General features: G+C 48.2%; 1 protein-coding gene across 7 annotated transcripts in view; it reads left to right on the top strand.

The window, feature by feature from the left end:
* The first annotated feature begins 31 nt into the window (after positions 1-31).
* The window catches only part of map4k5 (mitogen-activated protein kinase kinase kinase kinase 5), a 26,839-nt gene continuing 4,430 nt past the window's right edge, over positions 32-22,440 (top strand). Inside the window, exons 1-30 of one of the 7 annotated variants that reach the window (XM_065966294.1) lie at positions 32-382; positions 1,119-1,377; positions 3,880-3,937; positions 6,921-7,011; positions 7,570-7,634; positions 7,750-7,805; positions 7,874-7,921; positions 8,189-8,231; positions 8,313-8,385; positions 8,550-8,681; positions 8,757-8,819; positions 8,898-8,979; positions 9,779-9,895; positions 10,353-10,431; positions 11,534-11,592; positions 11,717-11,784; positions 12,095-12,133; positions 13,437-13,481; positions 13,552-13,594; positions 13,687-13,897; positions 17,669-17,692; positions 18,187-18,260; positions 18,504-18,545; positions 19,799-19,883; positions 19,963-20,042; positions 20,223-20,283; positions 21,252-21,366; positions 21,506-21,564; positions 22,193-22,296; positions 22,381-22,440. The exon at positions 22,381-22,440 is cut by the window's right edge and continues 118 nt beyond it. In XM_065966294.1, coding sequence (XP_065822366.1) covers positions 1,270-1,377; positions 3,880-3,937; positions 6,921-7,011; positions 7,570-7,634; positions 7,750-7,805; positions 7,874-7,921; positions 8,189-8,231; positions 8,313-8,385; positions 8,550-8,681; positions 8,757-8,819; positions 8,898-8,979; positions 9,779-9,895; positions 10,353-10,431; positions 11,534-11,592; positions 11,717-11,784; positions 12,095-12,133; positions 13,437-13,481; positions 13,552-13,594; positions 13,687-13,897; positions 17,669-17,692; positions 18,187-18,260; positions 18,504-18,545; positions 19,799-19,883; positions 19,963-20,042; positions 20,223-20,283; positions 21,252-21,366; positions 21,506-21,564; positions 22,193-22,296; positions 22,381-22,440 — 2,184 coding nt within the window. In that variant the 5' untranslated portion in view covers positions 32-382; positions 1,119-1,269. The remainder of the gene's footprint in view (positions 383-1,118; positions 1,378-3,879; positions 3,938-6,920; positions 7,012-7,569; positions 7,635-7,749; positions 7,806-7,873; positions 7,922-8,188; positions 8,232-8,312; positions 8,386-8,549; positions 8,682-8,756; positions 8,820-8,897; positions 8,980-9,778; positions 9,896-10,352; positions 10,432-11,533; positions 11,593-11,716; positions 11,785-12,094; positions 12,134-13,436; positions 13,482-13,551; positions 13,595-13,686; positions 13,898-17,668; positions 17,693-18,186; positions 18,261-18,503; positions 18,546-19,798; positions 19,884-19,962; positions 20,043-20,222; positions 20,284-21,251; positions 21,367-21,505; positions 21,565-22,192; positions 22,297-22,380) is intronic. The other 6 variants (XM_065966295.1, XM_065966297.1, XM_065966296.1 and 3 more) reach the window with 6 other exon arrangements.

The raw sequence follows: 22,440 nt of genomic DNA, 5'->3' as shown, positions 1-22,440 counted from the left end.
CGTGAAGGCAGCAGGATCCTGTAGCTGCGCCTCCTCAGAGATTAAACAGACTGATGATTTAAACAGAAGATAATTAACATTAAGAGTGATTATCATTAAGGATCATTAACATTAAGAGTGATTATCATTAAGGATCATTAACATTAAGAGTGATATCTGCCTTTATTAATGAAGTTTAGCGTTAATGTTTGAAACCTGTCACACTCGGTAAAGTCTCCTCTGAGCTGCAGCTCGACTCAACTTTATCACAGTTTCCTCGGTAACTAAAGAGCCTCCATTTTTACTTTGTCACCGATTATTCGACGCCATCGAGCCCTTACCGGCCCCGGGACCGGGTTTAAGATGCAGACCGGGCTCCTCGGCGGTGTTTGCAGCGTGAAAGGTAAGAACGGTTCAAGTTAGCAGCTTAGCTAGTTAGCTTTAGCCGTTAGCTCCTGTGTCAGACTGGACCCGGCTATTTACTGGAGTGACCAAAGAGTCTCAGCTAACGTCACCTACACCTGACCTAACTTCAACTATAGTTTGTTTTAAAGCGTGAGCTTCAGGTAGCTTTACTTTCGTGTTAGTTTAATGACAGACAGACAGGTGAGGTTAAGCAATAACAGACAGGTGACAGGTGAGGTAACTTTATCAGACAGCGAACTTTAAATAGACCACCGACTACTACCTGGACCACTTTAATATTATTAAACAATCACACCTGCAGCTGTGTGCGTTATTACTGACCACCGACTACTACCTGGACCACTTTAATATTATTAAACAATCACACCTGTAGCTGTGTGCGTTATTACTGACCACCGACTACTACCTGGACCACTTCAATATTTATAAAACAATCACACCTGTAGCTGTGTGAGTTATTACTGACCACCGACTACTACCTGGACCACTTAAATATTTATAAAACAATCACACCTGTAGCTGTGTGAGTTATTACTGACCACCGACTACTACCTGGACCACTTTAATCTGACTATGTGGAGGGGTAGTGAAGTGAACCAGCTGGTGGAGGTTAGGCTCTTCTGTTCTGTTGACGTGTTTCAGTGTTTGTCGAGTTCTTTACTTTGACTTCAGTAAATATCTCCTGAACTCTTTCTTTGACGTCTGTCCCTCAGGTCATGGAGCGAGGAGAAGAACGGTCTGAGTAAACACTGGTTCATTAATATTCAGGACCTCTGCTTCATCAGAACACCCCCACCCCCTCCCCCTCCCCCCCTCATCTGATCAGGCCAACTAAATGTAAAGGATCGATTGGTTCCAGCCACCATGGATCTCTTTCCCCGGCCCAGCGGAGAAATCCAGAGAAGAAACCCCCAACATGACTTTGAACTCATTCAGAGAGTCGGCAGCGGAACATACGGAGACGTCTACAAGGTACAGTGAACACATGATAACATGTGACCCACGCGTATGATAACGCGTGACCCACGCGTATGATAACATGAAGTTCAGTTTAACAGAGCCAGCTGCACAGCGGAGGACTGTTATACATCAAACATGTTGTGGAGACAGGTTTAACCTGCTTGAAAACTGAATTGAACCCATTATTACTCAGATTTAAGTCTTATTGATAGGTGATTTAAATGGACGGGTGCATGGCACTGTGCTCTCAGTTTAATGAGTTTAAGAAATAATTATCCAAACACAATCCTTGAAACAAAACAACAGGATTGGTCCATATTTCCCTGCAGCCTGTGGGCTCTGGTGAGCTGTGTTTGTCGTGGTGAACAGAGACGTCCCAGCTGATCCTCAGTGTGATAGTCAAGGCAGCCTGTCACGGTCCCTCTCCATACAAAGGCTCTGTGGCCAACCTCCCTCCACCCCCACTCTCAGACAGGCTAGCAGAGGAATGCTGCGCCTGGTATTCTCCTACAGTACCAACGGTGAAATATGATCAGGCCCCTGTCCTAACATGCGTCTGTCTGAGGGTGTGTTCAGGGCCACTCTGACACCAGAAACACACCTTGAGTGCTTCCTCCAGTCCTCCTTCAGTCCTCCTTCAGTCCCAAATTCAGTCCTCCTTCAGTCCCTCCTTCAGTCCTCATTCTGTCCTCTTTCAGTCCTCCTTCAGTCCTCAGTCCTCCTTCGGTCCTTCCTTCAGTCCTCATTCAGTCTTCCTTCAGTCCTCATTCTGTCCTCCTTCAGTCCTTATTCTGTCCTCTTTCAGTCGTCCTGTCCTCTTTCAGTTCTCCTTCAGTCCTCAGTCCTCCTTCGGTCCTTCCTTCAGTCCTCATTCAGTCTTCCTTCAGTCCTCATTCTGTCCTCCTTCGGTCCTTCCTTCAGTCCCAAATTCAGTCCTCCTTCAGTCCCCCCTTCAGTCCTCATTCTGTCCTTCTTCAGTCCCTCCTTCAGTCCTCATTCTGTCCTCCTTCAGTTATCCTGTCCACCTTCAGTCCCTCCTTCAGTCACCAATCAGTCCCCCTTCAGTCCTTCTTCAGCCCTCATTCAGTCCTCCTTCAGCCCTCATTCTGTCCTCTTTCAGTCCCTCCTTCAGTCCTCCTTCAGTCCTCATTCTGTCCTCTTTCAGTCCTCCTTCAGCCCTCATTCTGTCCTCTTTCAGTCCTCCTTCAGTCCTCATTCTGTCCTCCTTCAGTTCCTCCTTCAGTCCTCATTCTGTCCTCTTTCAGTCCTCCTTCAGCCCCTCCTTCAGTCCTCATTCTGTCCTTCTTCAGTCCCTCCTTCAGTTGTCCTGTCCACCTTCAGTCCTCCTTCAGTCACCAATCGGTCCCCCTTCAGTCCTCCTTCAGCCCTCATTCTGTCCTCTTTCAGTCCCTCCTTCAGTCCTCCTTCAGTCCTCCTTCAGTCCTCATTCTGTCCTCCTTCAGTTATCCTGTCCACCTTCAGTCCCTCCTTCAGTCACCAATCGGTCCCCCTTCAGTCCTCCTTCAGCCCTCCTTCAGTCCTCCTTCAGTCCTCCTTCAGCCCTCATTCTGTCCTCTTTCAGTCCTCATTCTGTCCTCCTTCAGTTGTCCTGTCCACCTTCAGTCCTCCTTCAGTCACCAATCGGTCCCCCTTCAGTCCTCCTTCAGTCCTCCTTCAGCCCTCATTCTTTCCTCATTCTGTCCTCTTTCAGTCCTCCTTCAGTCCTCATTCTGTCCTCTTTCAGTCCTCCTTCAGCCCTCATTCTGTCCTCCTTCAGTCCCTCCTTCAGTCCTCATTCTGTCCTCCTTCAGTCACCAATCGGTCCTCCTTCAGTCCCTCCTTCAGTCCTCATTCTGTCCTCTTTCAGTCTTCCTTCAGTCCCTCCTTCAGTCCTCTTTCAGTCCTCCTCCGGTCCTCCTTCGGCCCTCCTTTAGGTAGTTAAAACTGTCCTGGTCTGCAATGTCTCACTTCTCTTTCCTGGTTAAAGTTTGCTTGGTTTGTTGGTTTGGTTTTTTTCGTCACAGGTAATGAGGAAGTCCTGGAGGTTGATTCTCACAGAGAAAAGTCCTAAGAGGGGGCCATGCTGGAGGCTTTTCTGGTTTACGGCTGATTTAGCTGCTCGCCTCATTCCCACGGATTAGAGACCTGGATTTGGAAGTCAGCATAAGTGACTTTAAAATAGAAAGTTCACAAACGATAGAGGGAGACCAGTTTGAACATTTCTGCTCTGTCATGAAGCTGAAGGAATAATTAACCGAGAAAAATGTTCTGTACAACACAAGAAACAGAAACGGACAACATGTACATCAGAGTATTTAAAGGAGCAATCTGTAACTCTGGCACCTAGTGGTTAAAATGGGTACTGCAGTCTAAATTCTAAACATTGTAGAGAGCTATTTCCCCCCCCCCCCCTCTCTAGAGTCGATGCTCATGCAGGTTGCCATGTGGTGGACACTAAAGCTTCAGTGTTTATCTAGCTCTGCATGGGTCTGTAAACCTTTCTGTGTCTTTCAGGCGCGAAACATTCAAACTGGAGAGCTCGCCGCCGTGAAGATCATCAAACTGGAACCAGGTAAGAAAGATTGCCTCTACATCTTAACTATCCACTAAATGTGCTGAATACGTACACCTGACTTCATCGCCATAAAAATAAAGAAAGACAGGAGGGTTTTTATGATCTGAGCTCTTATTTAAGGTGTTGGCATGTGATGATGTGAGCTCTTATTTAAGGTGTTGGCATGTGATGATGTGAGCTCTTATTTAAGGTGTTGGCATGTTATGATGTGAGCTCTTATTTAAGGTGTTGGCATGTGATGATGTGAACTCTTATTTAAGGTGTTGGCATGTTATGATGTGATGATGTGAGCTCTTATTTAAGGTGTTGGCATGTGATGATGTGAGCTCTTATTTAAGGTGTTGGCATGTTATGATGTGAGCTCTTATTTAAGGTGTTGGCATGTGATGATGTGAGCTCTTATTTAAGGTGTTGGCATGTGATGATGTGAGCTCTTATTTAAGGTGTTGGCATGTGATGATGTGAGCTCTTATTTAAGGTGTTGGCATGTGATGATGTGAGCTCTTATTTAAGGTGTTGGCATGTTATGATGTGAGCTCTTATTTAAGGTGTTGGCATGTGATGATGTGAGCTCTTATTTAAGGTGTTGGCATGTGATGATGTGAACTCTTATTTAAGGTGTTGGCATGTGATGATGTGAGCTCTTATTTAAGGTGTTGGCATGTTATGATGTGAGCTCTTATTTAAGGTGTTGGCATGTTATGATGTGAGCTCTTATTTAAGGTGTTGGCATGTGATGATGTGAACTCTTATTTAAGGTGTTGGCATGTTATGATGTGATGATGTGAGCTCTTATTTAAGGTGTTGGCATGTGATGATGTGAGCTCTTATTTAAGGTGTTGGCATGTTATGATGTGAGCTCTTATTTAAGGTGTTGGCATGTGATGATGTGAGCTCTTATTTAAGGTGTTGGCATGTGATGATGTGAGCTCTTATTTAAGGTGTTGGCATGTGATGATGTGAGCTCTTATTTAAGGTGTTGGCATGTGATGATGTGAGCTCTTATTTAAGGTGTTGGCATGTTATGATGTGAGCTCTTATTTAAGGTGTTGGCATGTGATGATGTGAGCTCTTATTTAAGGTGTTGGCATGTGATGATGTGAACTCTTATTTAAGGTGTTGGCATGTGATGATGTGAGCTCTTATTTAAGGTGTTGGCATGTTATGATGTGAGCTCTTATTTAAGGTGTTGGCATGTTATGATGTGAGCTCTTATTTAAGGTGTTGGCATGTTATGATGTGAGCTCTTATTTAAGGTGTTGGCATGTTATGATGTGAGCTCTTATTTAAGGTGTTGGCATGTTATGATGTGAGCTCTTATTTAAGGTGTTGGCATTTTATGATGTGAACTCTTATTTAAGGTGTTGGCATGTGATGATGTGATGATGTGAACTCTTATTTAACATACAGTGTAATAAACACAGGTGATGTCTGAGAAAGTTAAAGTCCTGCAGGCTCCAGGTTTATGATCCAGTTTATGATCAGTGAGATGTTTGAAAAGACTTGAAGCTTTTTGTAATCGAGCGGAGGGAAGCGTTCAGTGTGACAGGAAGTGGTCACACTCTGAGGACTTGACTTCTCGACAACATGACATGGCCTTGTTTGTTTTGTTTTTCTCACGCTCAGAGTCACAGAAATGTGCCCCGCTCGACGTTCAGTGTCTCAAACAGGAACAATGTAAAGGTTTTAAACTCTTACATGAAAGCCTCTTTCTTCCTGTTCCCGACATGTCATCGATCTTTGAACAGACAAATGAAGCCTGCAGGAATCAACGAGTCTCGGGACTCTGAATGAAGGAGATTAAAGGAGGAGGATTGTGTGAAGTTACTGTGAGGTCCAAATACCTCAGAGGTACAGAAAGTTCTGCTGGTTCTCCAGTGGACTGATTCATCAGGAACAGGCTGTTTCAATTTGTTATTACTGTGCAGGGTCAAAGGTCGTCCACTTAAAGTGCTGGAGTTAAACACTCAGAGACGATAAAGTCGTTAGTACTTCATGATGAAATCTCCGTCTGTCAAAGGATCAGCTGTTTCTGCATCAAGAGAAAATGACCTGAGCTGACCTTTTAAAAAAAGACGGATTAGGGTTCAGCTACTTTAGGGCCCGTGTCCACAGATGGCGTTTCAGAGCGCTTCTCACCAGCCCTCCTTGTTGCTACAATTCTACAATTCACTTAGCAGACTCTTTTATCCAAAGAGACGTACATCAGAGAGTGAGAACAACAGAGAGGAGAGCGAACAAAGGGAACAATGTCAGTAAGAGCAAACGATCAGCTTTGAGTCTGATTGGACACACAGGTGCTGACAGGAAGTGACCACAGGTGCTGACAGGAAGTGACCAGAGGAAGAACTCAACTTGACTGCAGTTCTCTAATCAGTATAGAAACCATCTAGTTGCTAGGTACAAAGTTCCTCTTCCCTCTGTAGTGTCCGTTAGGTGTGTTTTAGCTCCATGTGTTTAAAATTTGCTTTAATTCAAAGAAATCTCACCAAGAAAACATGAAGATGTTAAGAAGTCGTGTCCTGACACTCAGCAGCTCTGGAAACTGTTCGCTCCAAATGACGAGGCAGATTCTTCTCCTCCACTGTTGTTGACAAAGCTCATCAGAAGTCCCGCCCCTTCTTGATTCTGATTGGTTGGTGATGGAGAAGTGACATTGACAAGCATGGCGCTGTTCTCAATGTTTTAAACCCTGAGACACACTGATGATGTCACAGCATACTTAAAGAATCCTCAAGAAAATGTTGTACCTATTACATGTCGGTCATACCTCCTCCACTTCCTGTTGTACCTCTGAGTATCCTCCACTTGCGTGTGTGCGTGCGTGCGTGTCTCTGTCTGTCTGTCTGTCTGTCTGTCTGTCAACTTTAATGTGAGGAAATGTGACGGTGTCCCAGCGACCTCCTCTGGTGGTTAAATGATGCATTATGGGTAAAATCAGTGTAAGATCCCATGTGTTGCTTTCTGTGTTTGTTTCCAGGAGACGACTTCTCCATCATCCAGCAGGAAATCTTCATGGTGAAGGAGTGCATGCACCACAACATCGTGGCCTACTTCGGGAGTTACCTGTGGTAAGTCACCTGAACGCTCACCTGATGACTCACACTAACCGGGCTGACAGGAAGTCAGCGGCTCCGCCCGCTGTCGTCTGACACTTCCAGCAGGTTGAACTGGAATCTGAGCTTCTGATGTGTTTTACACGGCGCTCTGTGCTCGGAGACGAGCGTCTCATCAGGAATGTTCTGAACGCTCTCGCCGGCTCAGGGCGAGCAATGACTCATCAAACGGGATCAAGTTTCAGGAGTCGGGATGTTCCTCAGCGTCTGGTTTTAAAAACCATGTAACTGAAATTTTAATTCAGACTTGTCGACTCGAGCTCTTTTTCTTGAACATTATCTGCAGAGTGTGGCTAACGTTAGCCGTGTTAGCTCATCCAGCCTGCAGGTTGACCCGATCAGAACCAGAGCTACAGCTCCATCTAGTGGTGGGAGGCTGCAGTGCTAACCCCTGACTCCGCCCTTTAGACTGACACATCGAGAGATGGTGAAAACAAACGTTGAGTACAGAACGCCGCTCTGTTGTCTGATGAAGTTTTCCTGTTCATAATTACTTTGTGTCTCTGTGGCCAGTCGGGAGAAGCTGTGGATCTGCATGGAGTACTGTGGAGGAGGATCTCTGCAGGACATTTATCACGGTGAGCCTCTGATGACCTCCTGACTGTGACATCATCACCTCAAGCTAACAGACCGTTAGCGCCATCGCTCTTTCTAACCCTGCTTAAAGACGACCTTCATGTGTTTGTGTTTCAGTGACGGGCCCGCTCTCAGAGCTTCAGATCGCCTACGTCTGCAGAGAGACCATCCAGGTAAACCTTTGTGCACCGCCAGATAACCCTGAAGCTCGCCACACGTCTAACAGCGTGTTTCATTACAGGGTCTGGGATATCTGCACGCCAAGGGCAAGATGCACCGAGACATCAAGGTAATGCCTCTAACCAATCAGAGACCCCCCCTGACATGGATAGCCCCCCCCACCCCCACCCCTAGCCAATCAGAGACTAGTTCTGACATCTGTCTTCACCTCATTATAACGGCGTGTAGCGGACGCTGTTGCTTCAGTTGTTTATTTACATCACGTCTTACCTCAGGAAATCCCTCCCCCGCCCCCGACAGGGATCGTCTCCCTCCCCCCGATGTGTGAATGGCGAGATATTATCTGGAGTGTAATGTTGTTGTTGTTTTGTCGCAGGGCGCCAACATCCTCCTGTCAGACAACGGGGACGTAAAGTTAGGTAAGTCGTTCTTCTTTAAGTCGTCTGAGGTGTTCAGGTTCCACCACGTAATCTGAAAAGTCCTGTCAACCCTCGTTACAGCTGACTTTGGAGTCGCCGCCAAAATAACCGCCACCATTGCCAAGAGGAAGTCTTTCATCGGCACGCCATACTGGTAATGAGAGAGGAATTGTTTGTGTTTGTCATCATTTGGATCTCCAGTTCTTCATTCTCATGTCTCTTGGTTAGGGTTAGGGTCTGAGTCTGTTCTTTGTTTGGAGGAGGGTTAGGGTTAGGGTTAGGGTCTCTGACGGTCCTTTCTTCCTGAACGTCTCATAGGATGGCTCCTGAAGTGGCTGCAGTGGAGAAGAACGGTGGCTACAACCAGCTGTGTGATATCTGGGCCGTGGGCATCACTTCCATCGAGCTGGGCGAGCTGCAGCCTCCAATGTTTGACCTTCACCCCATGAGGTTTGTCAGAGCATCTGTGCTGCGTTACAGAGCTTCAGCTTCATGTGATTTAACCCCGTGTGTCTGTGTCCTCAGGGCTTTGTTTCTGATGTCAAAGAGCAGCTTCCAGCCTCCAAAACTCAAAGACAAAAACAAATGGTACTGCATGTTCTCCTCCTCGCTCTCATGCTTCATCTCTCCATCTTTAAAAAACTACAACATGATATTTCTCTGCAGGTCCACCGCCTTCCATAACTTTGTTAAAGTGTCTCTGACCAAAAACCCAAAGAAGAGGCCGACTGCAGAGAAGCTCCTGTCGGTAAGACTCCTTATCGGGGGGGAGGAGAGGGGAGGAGGAGGAGGAGGAGAGGAAGGAGGAGGTGTTTGTCAAAGTGTCTCTAAACAAAGAACCCAAAGAAGAGGTCGACTGCAGAGAGGCTCCTCTCTTTAACCCTCATGCATCACTATGGACATTTTTGTCCATTTGGTCAAATGTTTCCTCTTCATCTGGTCATCATTCTGTCTGTTAGTGCATATGGAACACAATTAAGTCTCTGTCTTGACACATTTTGGAATGCACCTTTTATTTTTTTAATAGATCAATAGAACACTGAGAACCATGTTTACTACCCTCTGAAGTCACTAAGGACAAACATGTCCACTTACAAAAAACTGCTATAAAAAAAATAGAACAGTTTTATATTTTTTCTACTTTTTTTTTTTTTTTTTTGCATAAATCTCTTAAAACAACTCCAGTCCTGCTCAAAACTACCAAACATTTAACCCTTTAAATGCCATAATCATGGAATCAAACTGGCATTTAAAGGGTTAAATTCATGATAATTATTCAATGTTTGGTAGTTTTGAGCAGGGCTGAAGTTGTTTAAGAGATTTATGCAGGGAAAAAAAAGTAGAAAAAATATCAATCTGTTCTATTTTTATTTTTATAAATGAAACTGATGCCTGAGGGTAAAGACTTGTCATCGTGTGTCTCGTCCTGTTTGGAGTCTGAATGCAGAAACTTGACCCTGATGTCGTTTCTGCAGCTTGTAAAGAGGGGGGGTCTTTGATGTCACTATCTGCTCGTTTATGATTCCTGCTGATCTCTTTTCTTGCAGCATGTGTTCGTGGCTCAGACGGGTTTGACAAGAAGGCTCGCCGTTGATCTCCTCGATAAGATGAACAACCCCGATAACCACCAGCCCTACAGTGAGGTGGACGACGACGACCTCGAGGTAAACTGGGAGGAGGAGAAGACCCTTATTCTGATGTTATTATAAATCTGAAGTTTATTAAATCTTAATCTGTAGTCTGATAAACTGGTAACGTTGGGCTTTATGCGCTCTAGCAGCTCAACCAATCAGCGACCTCCAGTGTTGATGCAGAGGTGTTAAAATCCTGCAGTTTCTGGAGTGTCCACTAGAGGCTGGCTGCAGAAGCACAGGAAGTCACATACACACCCATTCTAAAAAGCCTGTTTTTACAGCAGAGATGAACATGTTTACAGCCTGGTTCAAAAAACCAAATAGGTGTGATTAGCTCATGTCTCCATGGACACACACTGTACGGGGGGTGAATGTTTTGATGACTCATCAGTTTTGATTTGATGAAGGATAAGAGTTATTCACAATAAGGCGTGTAGCTGACCTGATTGACAGGTGGGCGTGGTGTAACGGTTTGTCTCTGTTTCAGCCCCTCTCTGCGGTCAGACACACCATACGCTCCACCAACAAGCCGGCCCGGGCCGAGAGGACGCGCTCAGAGATTGACTGTAAGTCCCGCCCCCCTGCTGTGACTCTGTCCTAGGATTGGTTAGCATGTCGGCCTGTTAAGGTTGTGTGTGTTTGTGTTTGTGTGTGTGTGGTCGTCTGTCACTGTAGAGAAAAGGGGAGGGTATCGAGAGAGAGAAAGAGACAGTCGCCCCTTTATCGTCCTTTGTTTCATGCCCTAACTACGCTCATACGTTCATATTAAGTTACGTTAGTCTGTGGTGGTCTGTAATGGTTTGTGGTGGTCTGTAATGGTTTGTGGTGGTCTGTAATGGTTTGTGGTGGTCTTAGGAGCCGTTTTTCTTTCTCATACTACAATCTGACTTTCCTCCTTCATAAAGCACACAATGGGACGGACCATCGAGGGCCGTGCTCACGCCCCAGCTTCACTGAGGGTCACAGGGGGGACGCAGGTCAGTGTGGGGTTAGTGAGGCCGTGTGTGTCTGTTTGAACCCGCCCCCCCACTCAGAGTAACACCTGCTGATCAGGAGAGGTGGTCTACACGGAGGATACAGAGCTTTAATGAGGTTTAAAAACACTGAGCTCCTGACGAGTCCGTGAAGTGGGTCTCTCCTGATCGTCCTCATAAACCTTAACCACAGGAGTGGGAGGTCGATAAAGGGCGATGAAGGTCGGACACGTGTGATCAGAGTGTTCCTCATGTCTCACATCGTGATCTAAAGTTGTTTGAATCATTAAACTGTCATTTCAGTGATTCAACGACCGGGTGAAACCTCTAAAACATGAAGAAAGGTTTGTTAGTAAACATCTCACAGCTGATCTCCTCTGACCTCAGACCTGAACCCAGAGAGGCCTCCTCAGTTACCTGTTTACAATCCCTTTACAGTATTCGACCCGACCCGACCCGACCTGAACTGAACTGACCCTTCCCTGAGCGAGCAGAACCTGCTGAGTGTGTTTGTGTTTGTGAAGCATCTGAACCTCCTCAGAGGAGAATGATCAACGAGAGGTTACCTGAGGGATGGACGCTCTAACACTCTGCTCTGAGTGGCTTCAGGCTTTGAGCTGTGGTGCCCTCTAGTGCCCAATGTGTGAACAACATGATGAACAATAAGTGAACATCTTATTCTTTTTATTTACAGTCGACAAACTCCAGTTTGAACCTCCGCTCAGGAAGGAAACTGAGGCTCACTCTGAGATGGTGATTATCATCAGTATTTCCTGTTTTTCATATAATTAATATAATAATGTAATAAATATAAATACACATTGAGAATTAAGAAACAGGCATTAAGAAGTCTACCTCTGTTCATGTGTCTCCACAGGATGTGAGTAAAGATAACGACTTCCCTTCTCCCTGGAGTCCCTTTGCAGAGGGAGGAATAACATCCAGGTAAGAAGTCCATGGCAACTGTCGTCAAGGGAACTGCTGCTACTTACACCCCCCCCCCCCCCACCCCCACCCTTTATTAACCTGGTTTATTAAGTGCATGGATGCACCTGTAATCACTGGAGCTTACCCGAGTCTGTGCATGAACTCACTCTCCCCACCTGCACTCTGAAATGTTTTTTTTACCTGTTTGCCACTTATCACCTGTCTGTCTGCTTTTTACTGCTTTACACTTCTGTCCACTCTCTCTCTCTTTCCTGTCTCTCTCTCTTTCTCTCTCTCTCTGTATGTGTCTGTCTCGTCTCCCTCCAAGGAGTCTTCTGAAAAGCGTTGAGGACGAGTTGTTCCAACGGTAACACTAACCCTGTGTGTGCTGTGGCGCCCTAGGTCATCCATGCACCCTTCCTGTGGTCCATGCACCCTTCCTGTGGTCCATGCACCCTTAATGTTGTCCATGCACCCTTCCTGTGGTCCATGCACCCTTCCTGTGGTCCATGCACCCTTCCTGTGGTCAATGCTCCCTTCCTGTGGTCCATGCACCCTTCCTGTGGTCCATGCACCCTTCCTGTGGTCCATGCACCCTTCATGTGGTCCATGCACCCTTAATGTTGTCCATGCACCCTTCCTGTGGTCCATGCACCCTTCCTGTGGTCCATGCACGCTTCCTGTGGTCCATGCACGCTTCCTGTGGTCCATGCACGCTTCCTGTTGTCCATGCACGCTTCATGTGGTCCATGCACGCTTCCTGTTGTCCATGCACGCTTCCTGTTGTCCATGCACGCTTCATGTGGTCCATGCACCCTTCCTGTTGTCCATGCACCCTTCCTGTTGTCCATGCACCCTTCATGTGGTCCATGCACCCTTCCTGTTGTCCATGCACCCCTCCTGTTGTCCATGCACGCTTCATGTGGTCCATGCACGCTTCATGTGGTCCATGCACCCTTCCTGTTCTCCATGCACCCTTCATGTGGTCCTTGCACCCTTCAAGTGGTCCTTGCACCCTTCTAGTGGTCCATGCACCCTTCCTGTTGTCCATGCCCCCTTCATGTGGTCCATGCCCCCTTCATGTGGTCCATGCCCCCTTCATGTGGTCCATGCACACTTTATGTGGTCCATGCACCCTTCCTGTGGTCCATGCACCCTTCCTGTGGTACATGCACCCTTCCTGTGGTCCATGCACCCTTCCTGTGGTCCATGCACCCTTCCTGTTGTCCAAGGAACCTTTCATGTTGTCCATGCACTCTTCCTGTTGTCCATGCACCCTTCCAGTGGTCCATGCACACTTCAAGTGGTCCAGGGTTGTCAAGATACCAGACTTTTAACTTTCAAATGATTCTCGTCCAAGTAAAACAATAGTCCCCCACAGACACATTTATTTAACCATCTTGGAAAACCATCCTGAAAGCTGTTTAAACACTATACTTCACTTTATGAAAACAGTATTTAAACATTTATTTTAGCTCTGGACGTTAAAGTCTGGAAGTATTTTCATTCTTATCAACAGAGTGCAAAAAGATAATTTGTGTAATGGTTCGTTTGACAAATACACAAATGTTACACTCCGACTGCCCACATACTAGTTATTATAATATATATTATAATAATGTTAAGATGAAGTTATTAGACATCTGACTTGAATCTGTTTGTTTCCGCAGGGGTCACGTAGCACATCTGGAGGATGCCTTTGAAGAAGTGGAACTGTGAGTGAAGTCATCACAGATTAAAGTGTTTCTGTGTAACGTCTCACTCAAACTATGAACTCTGTTTCAGTTCAACTCTGAAGCCCGGGGTGCCTCCTCCTCTGCCCCCGAAGGTCAGACTCTCACCTCTAAGATATTTTATATAAATGTGTTGTTCTAAGTAAAATGAACTGATGAAACATCGTCCCTGTGTTTCCTCCTGCAGCCACGGTTAAACAGCTCATCAGAGGAGCTTGGCCTTAATGACGAGCGCTCTCTGACAGTTCGAAGGTTCCCGAACTCTGAGAACGGACCGAGTCAGGTATCCCGCAGACAGAGCACACCTGAGCAGGGCAACAAGGTGGAGCACTCGTCTCCAGATTTCCTCTCTGCTAGCGTCAGCAGCCCCGGCCTTCTATCTCACGCCTCCGATCCAGGTGAGTGTCAGCATTTCCCTCTTTACCTGGATTAGACCCACAGACAGGCTGATCAAATTATGATCGTGATGATTTGTTCTACATTCGTCTGTATTGGATCTGAACATGTGCCTTTCAACATGTTGTCAGTTTTATGCTGATAAGAGGCTTTAAGTCCCCCTGTAGTTAATATCATTGAATGAAACATTAAAACACTGAATAAAACCTTATAAAAAGCCTTGTAGCTTAAAACCCTAACCCTAGCTGAGCCTCTGAGTTGGGCCTCTGAGCTGTGAGCTGAGCCTCTGAGTTGTGAGCTGAGCCTCTGTGCTGTTAGCTGTGAGCTGAGCCTCTGTGCTGTTAGCTGTGAGCTGAGCCTCTGTGCTGTTAGCTGTGAGCTGAGCCTCTGTGCTGTTAGCTGTGAGCTGAGCCTCTGTGCTGTTAGCTGTGAGCTGAGCCTCTGTGCTGTGAGCTGTGAGCTGAGCCTCTGTGCTGTTAGCTGTGAGCTTAGCCTCTGTGCTGTTAGCTGTGAGCTGAGCCTCTGTGCTGTGAGCTGAGCCTCTGTGCTGTGAGCTGAGCCTCTGAGCTGTGAGCTGAGCCTCTGTGCTGTGAGCTGAGCCTCTGTGCTGTGAGCTGAGCCTCTGTGCTGTTAGTTGTGAGCTGAGCCTCTGTGCTGTTAGCTGTGAGCTTAGCCTCTGTGCTGTGAGCTGAGCCTCTGAGTTGTGAGCTGAGCCTCTGTGCTGTGAGCTGAGCCTCTGTGCTGTGAGCTGTGAGCTTAGCCTCTGAGCTGTGAGCTGAGCCTCTGTGCTGTTAGCTGTGAGCTGAGCTGTGAGCTGAGCCTCTGTGCTGTGAGCTGAGCCTCTGTGCTGTGAGCTGTGAGCTGAGCCTCTGTGCTGTTAGCTGTGAGCTGAGCCTCTGAGCTGTGAGCTGAGCCTCTGTGCTGTGAGCTGAGCCTCTATGCTGTGAGCTGAGCCTCTGTGCTGTTAGCTGTGAGCTGAGCCTCTGTGCTGTTAGCTGTGAGCTGAGCCTCTGTGCTGTTAGCTGTGAGCTGAGCCTCTGTGCTGTTAGCTGTGAGCTGAGCCTCTGTGCTGTTAGCTGTGAGCTGAGCCTCTGTGCTGTGAGCTGTGAGCTGAGCCTCTGTGCTGTGAGCTGTGAGCTGAGCCTCTGTGCTGTTAGCTGTGAGCTTAGCCTCTGTGCTGTTAGCTGTGAGCTGAGCCTCTGTGCTGTGAGCTGAGCCTCTGTGCTGTGAGCTGAGCCTCTGAGCTGTGAGCTGAGCCTCTGTGCTGTGAGCTGAGCCTCTGTGCTGTGAGCTGAGCCTCTGTGCTGTTAGTTGTGAGCTGAGCCTCTGTGCTGTGAGCTGAGCCTCTGAGTTGTGAGCTGAGCCTCTGTGCTGTGAGCTGAGCCTCTGTGCTGTGAGCTGTGAGCTTAGCCTCTGAGCTGTGAGCTGAGCCTCTGTGCTGTTAGCTGTGAGCTGAGCTGTGAGCTGAGCCTCTGTGCTGTGAGCTGAGCCTCTGTGCTGTGAGCTGTGAGCTGAGCCTCTGTGCTGTTAGCTGTGAGCTGAGCCTCTGAGCTGTGAGCTGAGCCTCTGTGCTGTGAGCTGAGCCTCTATGCTGTGAGCTGAGCCTCTGTGCTGTTAGCTGTGAGCTGAGCCTCTGTGCTGTGAGCTGAGCCTCTGTGCTGTGAGCTTAGCCTCTGAGCTGTGAGCTTAGCCTCTGAGCTGTGAGCTTAGCCTCTGAGCTGTGAGCTGAGCCTCTGTGCTGTGAGCTGAGCCTCTGTGCTGTTAGCTGTGAGCTGAGCCTCTGAGCTGTTAGCTGTTAGCTGAGCCTCTGTGCTGTGAGCTGAGCCTCTGTGCTGTTAGCTGTGAGCTTAGCCTCTGAGCTGTGAGCTGAGCCTCTGTGCTGTGAGCTGTGAGCTGAGCCTCTGTGCTGTTAGCTGTGAGCTGAGCCTCTGTGCTGTTAGCTGTGAGCTGAGCCTCTGTGCTGTGAGCTGTGAGCTGAGCCTCTGTGCTGTGAGCTGTGAGCTGAGCTGTGAGCTGAGCCTCTGTGCTGTTAGCTGTGAGCTGAGCCTCTGTGCTGTTAGCTGAGCCTCTGTGCTGTTAGCTGAGCCTCTGTGCTGTTAGCTGTGAGCTGAGCCTCTGTGCTGTGAGCTGAGCCTCTGTGCTGTTAGCTGTGAGCTGAGCCTCTGTGCTGTTAGCTGTGAGCTGAGCCTCTGTGCTGTTAGCTGTGAGCTGAGCCTCTGTGCTGTTAGCTGAGCCTCTGTGCTGTTAGCTGTGAGCTGAGCCTCTGTGCTGTTAGCTGTGAGCTGAGCCTCTGAGCTGTGAGCTGAGCCTCTGTGCTGTTAGCTGAGCCTCTATGCTGTGAGCTGAGCCTCTGTGCTGTTAGCTGTGAGCTTAGCCTCTGAGCTGTGAGCTGTGAGCTGAGCCTCTGAGCTGTGAGCTGAGCCTCTGAGCTGTGAGCTGAGCCTCTGTGCTGTGAGCTGAGCCTCTGTGCTGTGAGCTGAGCCTCTGTGCTGTGAGCTGAGCCTCTGAGCTGTGAGCTGAGCCTCTGTGCTGTGAGCTGAGCCTCTGTGCTGTTAGCTGAGCCTCTGTGCTGTTAGCTGAGCCTCTGTGCTGTGAGCTGTGAGCTGAGCCTCTGTGCTGTTAGCTGTGAGCTGAGCCTCTGTGCTGTTAGCTGTGAGCTTAGCCTCTGAGCTGTGAGCTTAGCCTCTGAGCTGTGAGCTGAGCCTCTGTGCTGTTAGCTGTGAGCTGAGCCTCTGTGCTGTTAGCTGTGAGCTGAGCCTCTGTGCTGTTAGCTGTGAGCTGAGCCTCTGTGCTGTGAGCTGAGCCTCTGTGCTGTTAGCTGAGCCTCTGTGCTGTGAGCTGAGCCTCTGTGCTGTTAGCTGTGAGCTGAGCCTCTGTGCTGTTAGCTGAGCCACTGTGCTGTTAGCTGTGAGCTTAGCCTCTGTGCTGTGAGCTGAGCCTCTGTGCTGTGAGCTGTGAGCTGAGCCTCTGTGCTGTGAGCTGTGAGCTGAGCCTCTGAGCTGTGAGCTGAGCCTCTGTGCTGTGAGCTGTGAGCTGAGCCTCTGAGCTGTGAGCTGAGCCTCTGTGCTGTGAGCTGAGCCTCTGAGCTGTGAGCTGAGCCTCTGTGCTGTTAGCTGTGAGCTGAGCCTCTGTGCTGTGAGCTGAGCCTCTGTGCTGTGAGCTGAGCCTCTGTGCTGTTAGCTGAGCCTCTGTGCTGTGAGCTGAGCCTCTGTGCTGTTAGCTGAGCCTCTGTGCTGTTAGCTGTGAGCTTAGCCTCTGTGCTGTGAGCTGAGCCTCTGTGCTGTGAGCTATGAGCTGAGCCTCTGTGCTGTGAGCTGTGAGCTGAGCCTCTGAGCTGTGAGCTGAGCCTCTGAGCTGTGAGCTGAGCCTCTGTGCTGTGAGCTGTGAGCTGAGCCTCTGAGCTGTGAGCTGAGCCTCTGAGCTGTGAGCTGAGCCTCTGTGCTGTGAGCTGTGAGCTGAGCCTCTGAGCTGTGAGCTGAGCCTCTGTGCTGTGAGCTGAGCCTCTGAGCTGTGAGCTGAGCTGTTACTAACTGTAACTAGGCCTCAGATGAACGACTTACATGCAGTTTGAGATGAGCTTGGATAAAATGAGTCCCAGGTGTTTCAGTCTTGTGTGTAAAAGGCTGCAGGATCATCATGGAATAAAAACTCCTGCAGCTAATCAGATAATAAGGTTAGAAATCACTCAGTTTGTGATATTACCCGCCTCTTATGTGCTCTTTTATCCGTTATGTCGTCTGTCTCTGAAGAAATGATTTATTTTCTTTTACAAGCTCTCAGTACACGTGACTGTAAAGGTAAGACACTTTGATGTTCACATGTCTGCATCTGTCACTTCCTGTTTTCATGTAAACACTTCCTGTTTTCATGTAAACGCTCCTGAAACCTTCTCGAGAGTCAGACACATAATAACTGACTGATCCTGATCTGGTCATTCACACATGCACCTCACAGCAGGAGACTATCCCTGTCAGACAGGAGGGGGGCATGCTACATGTAGTTGAAGAGAATCTCAATGTGAACTAAAGAGTGGAGAAGAACATCCTGGAGAACAGGAAACATGCAGCAGCAGGTTGATTAGAGCACGGAGATGGTAGAGGTGGCGTGCAGACAGTCTATGGTCGTGCAGCGATCACAGAGAATAAAGGTCACCACCCCCTCCCTCCAGGTGAATTCTCCTGATTATATCCTGCTGCGTTCTCACATCAGATCACTCTAAAAAACTTCAGGAGTTTAGTTTAGTTTGTGAAAAAATTAAGTGATGAACGCTTTCACCTCTCTGTGGTCACAGAAAATGACTCAGACGGCAGCGTGGACGGAGACAAACCTCTCCCCAACAGACGGAAGGAGAAGAAGGAGTTCCCGGTGAGTCTGAGGAGAATCCACAACTATTATAGCATTATGTCTCATTATTACCACTCATCCTCTTCTGTGATTGGTTGTTAGCATTCATATGTGTTCTTTATTAGTTTCAGTGAGCTGCACACAAACAGTCCAACATGTCTTTATGTTCAGCTCATATTTACACCTTACATTAAGACATGAGATGTGATCAACTCTGCTTTGTTCTCTTGTTGTGTTTTAATTTTGGTTTCCTGGTCTCCTCAGAAACCGGCCATCAACGGTCTGCCGCCGACCCCGAAAGTCCTGGTGAGAGAATCATCTGTCTCTGTTTCCATTAGTTCTGTGGTTACTCTCTGTGGTTACACTCTGTGGTAACTCTCCTCTCTGTGGTCACTCTCTGTGGTAACTCTCTGTGGTCACTCTCTGTGGTTACTCTCTGTGGTAACTCTCCTCTCTGTGGTATCTCTCTGTGGTAACTCTCCTCTCTGTGGTAACTCTCCTCTCTGTGGTTACTCTGTGGTTACTCTCCTCTCTGTGGTTACTCTCCTCACTGTTGTTACTCTCTGGTTACTCTCCTCTCTGTGGTTACTCTCTGTGGTTACTCTCCTCTCTGTGGTTACTCTCCTCTCTGTGGTTACTCTCTCTGGTTACTCTCCTCTCTGGTAACTCTCCTCTCTCTGGTTACTCTCCTCTCTGTGGTTACTCTCCTCTCTGTGGTTACTCTCCTCTCTGTGGTTACTCTCCTCTCTGTGGTTACTCTCTCTGGTTACTCTCCTCTCTGGTAACTCTCCTCTCTGTGGTTACTCTCCTCTCTCTGGTTACTCTCCTCTCTGTGGTTACTCTCCTCTCTCTGGTTACTCTCTGTGGTAACTCTCTGTGGTTACTCTCCTCTCTGTGGTAACTCTCTGTGGTTACTCTCCTCTCTGTGGTTACTCTCCTCTCTCTGGTTACTCTCCTCTCTCTGGTTACTCTCCTCTCTGTGGTTACTCTCTCTGGTTACTCTCCTCTCTGTGGTAACTCTCTGTGGTTACTCTCCTCTCTGTGGTAACTCTCTGTGGTTACTCTCCTCTCTGTGGTTACTCTCTGTGGTTACTCTCCTCTCTGTGGTTACTCTCTGTGGTTACTCTCTGTGGTTACTCTCTCTGGTTACTCTCTCTGGTTACTCTCCTCTCTGTGGTAACTCTCTGTGGTTACTCTCCTCTCTGTGGTTACTCTCCTCTCTGTGGTAACTCTCTGTGGTTACTCTCCTCTCTGTGGTTACTCTCTGTGGTTACTCTCCTCTCTGTGGTTACTCTCCTCTCTGTGGTAACTCTCTGTGGTAACTCTCTGTGGTTACTCTCCTCTCTGTGGTTACTCTCCTCTCTGTGGTAACTCTCTGTGGTTACTCTCTGTGGTTACTCTCCTCTCTGTGGTTACTCTCCTCTCTGTGGTTACTCTCCTCTCTGTGGTTACTCTCTGTGGTTACTCTCTGCAGATTGCGTTGTCTTTTGGATGACATGTTTAGTGTTTCTCTGATCCAGACGCCTGCCTCCACTGAGCCATGTTGCTTTTCTTTTCAGATGGGAGCCTGTTTCTCCAAAGTGTTTGACGGCTGTCCTCTGAAGATTAACTGTGCCACGTCATGGATTCATCCTGACACCAAAGGTATGACTCCGTGCAGCAGGTAGACACACAGTTTGTTTATTGAAGGTGTTATTAAAGACTACGTATATTCTTTTTCCAGATCAGTACCTGATCTTTGGGACGGAGGATGGTATCTATACGCTGAATCTAAACGAACTGCATGAAGCCACCATGGAGCAGGTAACCATCATCACCCTCACCTGTCAGTCACCTGTCAGTCAACTATTTTAAAATGGGTCAAATACAGGACTATTCCCCAAGTGGCGACACACTGAACTACAGTTTAATCGTTCAGTGATACGAGCCATGAACACATGGCAGCCTGCTGACCGTTCTTTCTGTGTTCTTCTTGTCCTCCAGCTGTTCCCCAGGAAGTGCACGTGGCTGTACATTATCAACAACAACCTGATGTCTCTGTCTGGTGAGTGACTGATGCATGTTAGCCTCCCACTCCTCTGGCTCCTGTCACCGTCTGCTGCTTCTTTGTCCTGTTTTATATCTGCTGCCTGAGACAGCTCTGTACCTGCAGACGCCCAATCAGAGCCGAGTCCTGGAGGGAGGCGTAGTGATGTCACTGAGTCACAGTGTCGTGTGTGTATGCAGACATGCTGTTTGAGATTACAAACTGCACTGTGGTTTAATGAGCCTCTCCTCTCTCTCCTCCTCCTCTCGCCTGGCTTGATTTGATCTTCTACTAACTGGCTTCATCAGAAGGTAATCATGCTTCACATCATCATCATCATCACCACACGTCTGTTTGTTCACGTCTAACCTTTCTCCAGCTGCTTCACCACACGTACTGTCACATCACTCTCACTCCCTGACTGATAGTACGAAGAGCAAAATCTAATTTCAGAAACCAAAAGTCGAGTTTTAGTCCCAGACAGTCTTCGTATTCCAAAGCACGATTTATACTTGTTCTTGTATTCCTGTACCTGCGGAGAAGCCTTAGTACACAGCCTCACGTTCATCTCCTCAAAATGTGACTACACCACCACAAGCCCTGTGATTGGACCGCTGGGGAGAGGCGTATTCTGAGGAAGGAAGAACGCTACAGGCTAATCAGCTGCTGCTCATAATTATCATCTCCCACTGAAACATAACACGCTCAGTTTCAGTCGCCTTGGTTACCTGAACACAAACAAGAAGATAATGTATAACGAGCATCAAACTGCCAACTAGTGTTGAGGCGGGGCATTGCTTCATGCTGCCCAGGAAGTGAGCTTTTAAACGACCAATCACGTGCGAGTGAAAGTGTTTCAGACTGTTTGTGGTCTAAGCTGTCAGATCTCAGTCCGTTCTCAGGAGACATCGTGGTGCGTTCACAGCGAGCCTTGAAGATGTTATTTACTGTCACTGATGATGCTTGTGGTTAAATCTCTGCTGCAGGAAAAACCTTCCAGCTCTATTCCCACAATCTGATCGGCCTCTTTGAGCAGCTGAAGAAGCCGGGCCTCGCCGCTCAGTTCCAGACTCACCGCTTCCCAGACAAGATCTTACCCAGGTGAAGGTTTTATATCACAGCTCTGTTGTCCTTCACTCGTGCTGTCAGTTTGTCCTCCATTATGAATAAAGGAGATTCTAAACGCCATGATCTGTTTAATGACCGTGGTCACAACAACCCGTCTGCTCTCTCTCCTCAGGAGGTTTGCTTTGACGACCAAGATCCCCGACACAAAGGGCTGTCACAAGTGCTGCATCGGTGAGTGACCTCCTCCTGACCTCTCTGTCTACTCTCTTTTCATCAGACTTAACAGAGCCAGCACACAAGGAGCAGCTCCTTTTACAGCAGGAGCAGCGCCTTTACAGCAGGAGCAGCTCCTTTGCAGCAGGAGCAGCAGGAGCAGCGCCTTTACAGCAGGAGCTGCGCCTTTACAGCAGCTCCTTTACAGCAGGAGCAGCGCCATTACAGCAGCTCCTTTACAGCAGGAGCAGCTCCTTTACAGCAGGAGCAGCTCCTTTACAGCAGGAGCAGCGCCATTACAGCAGCTCCTTTACAGCAGGAGCAGCTCCTTTACAGCAGGAGCAGCTCCTTTACAGCAGGAGCAGCTCCTTTACAGCAGCTCCTTTACAGCAGGAGCAGCGCCATTACAGCAGGAGCAGCTCCTTTACAGCAGGAGCAGCTCCTTTACAGCAGGAGCAGCTCCTTTACAGCAGGAGCAGCGCCTTTACAGCAGGAGCAGCGCCATTACAGCAGCTCCTTTACAGCAGGAGCAGCGCCTTTACAGCTCTCCCCCCCCCCCCCCCCCCCCCCCCCCCCCCCCCCCCCCCCCGCCTGTGTTTACTAACAGTGATATAAAGTCCAACATGTCTGTCTGCTCTCTCCACAGTGAGGAACCCGTACACGGGTCATAAGTACCTGTGTGGGGCTCTGCAGTCGGGGATCGTCCTGTTACAGTGGTATGAACCCATGCAGAGGTTCATGCTCATCAAGGTCAGTTTGAGGCTCCTCTACCTGATCCTCTTTTTAAACTAAACACACCCCTGACTGTCCCTCCTGTGCTCTCCCCCCCCACAGCACTTTGACTTCCCACTGCCCAGCCCTCTGAAGGTGTTTGAGATGCTGGTGGTTCCAGAG

This window comes from Labrus bergylta, chromosome 18, assembly GCF_963930695.1.
Source record: "Labrus bergylta chromosome 18, fLabBer1.1, whole genome shotgun sequence".
Classification (NCBI taxonomy): domain Eukaryota; kingdom Metazoa; phylum Chordata; class Actinopteri; order Labriformes; family Labridae; genus Labrus; species Labrus bergylta.
This window is presented reverse-complemented; position numbering and strand designations above follow the sequence as displayed.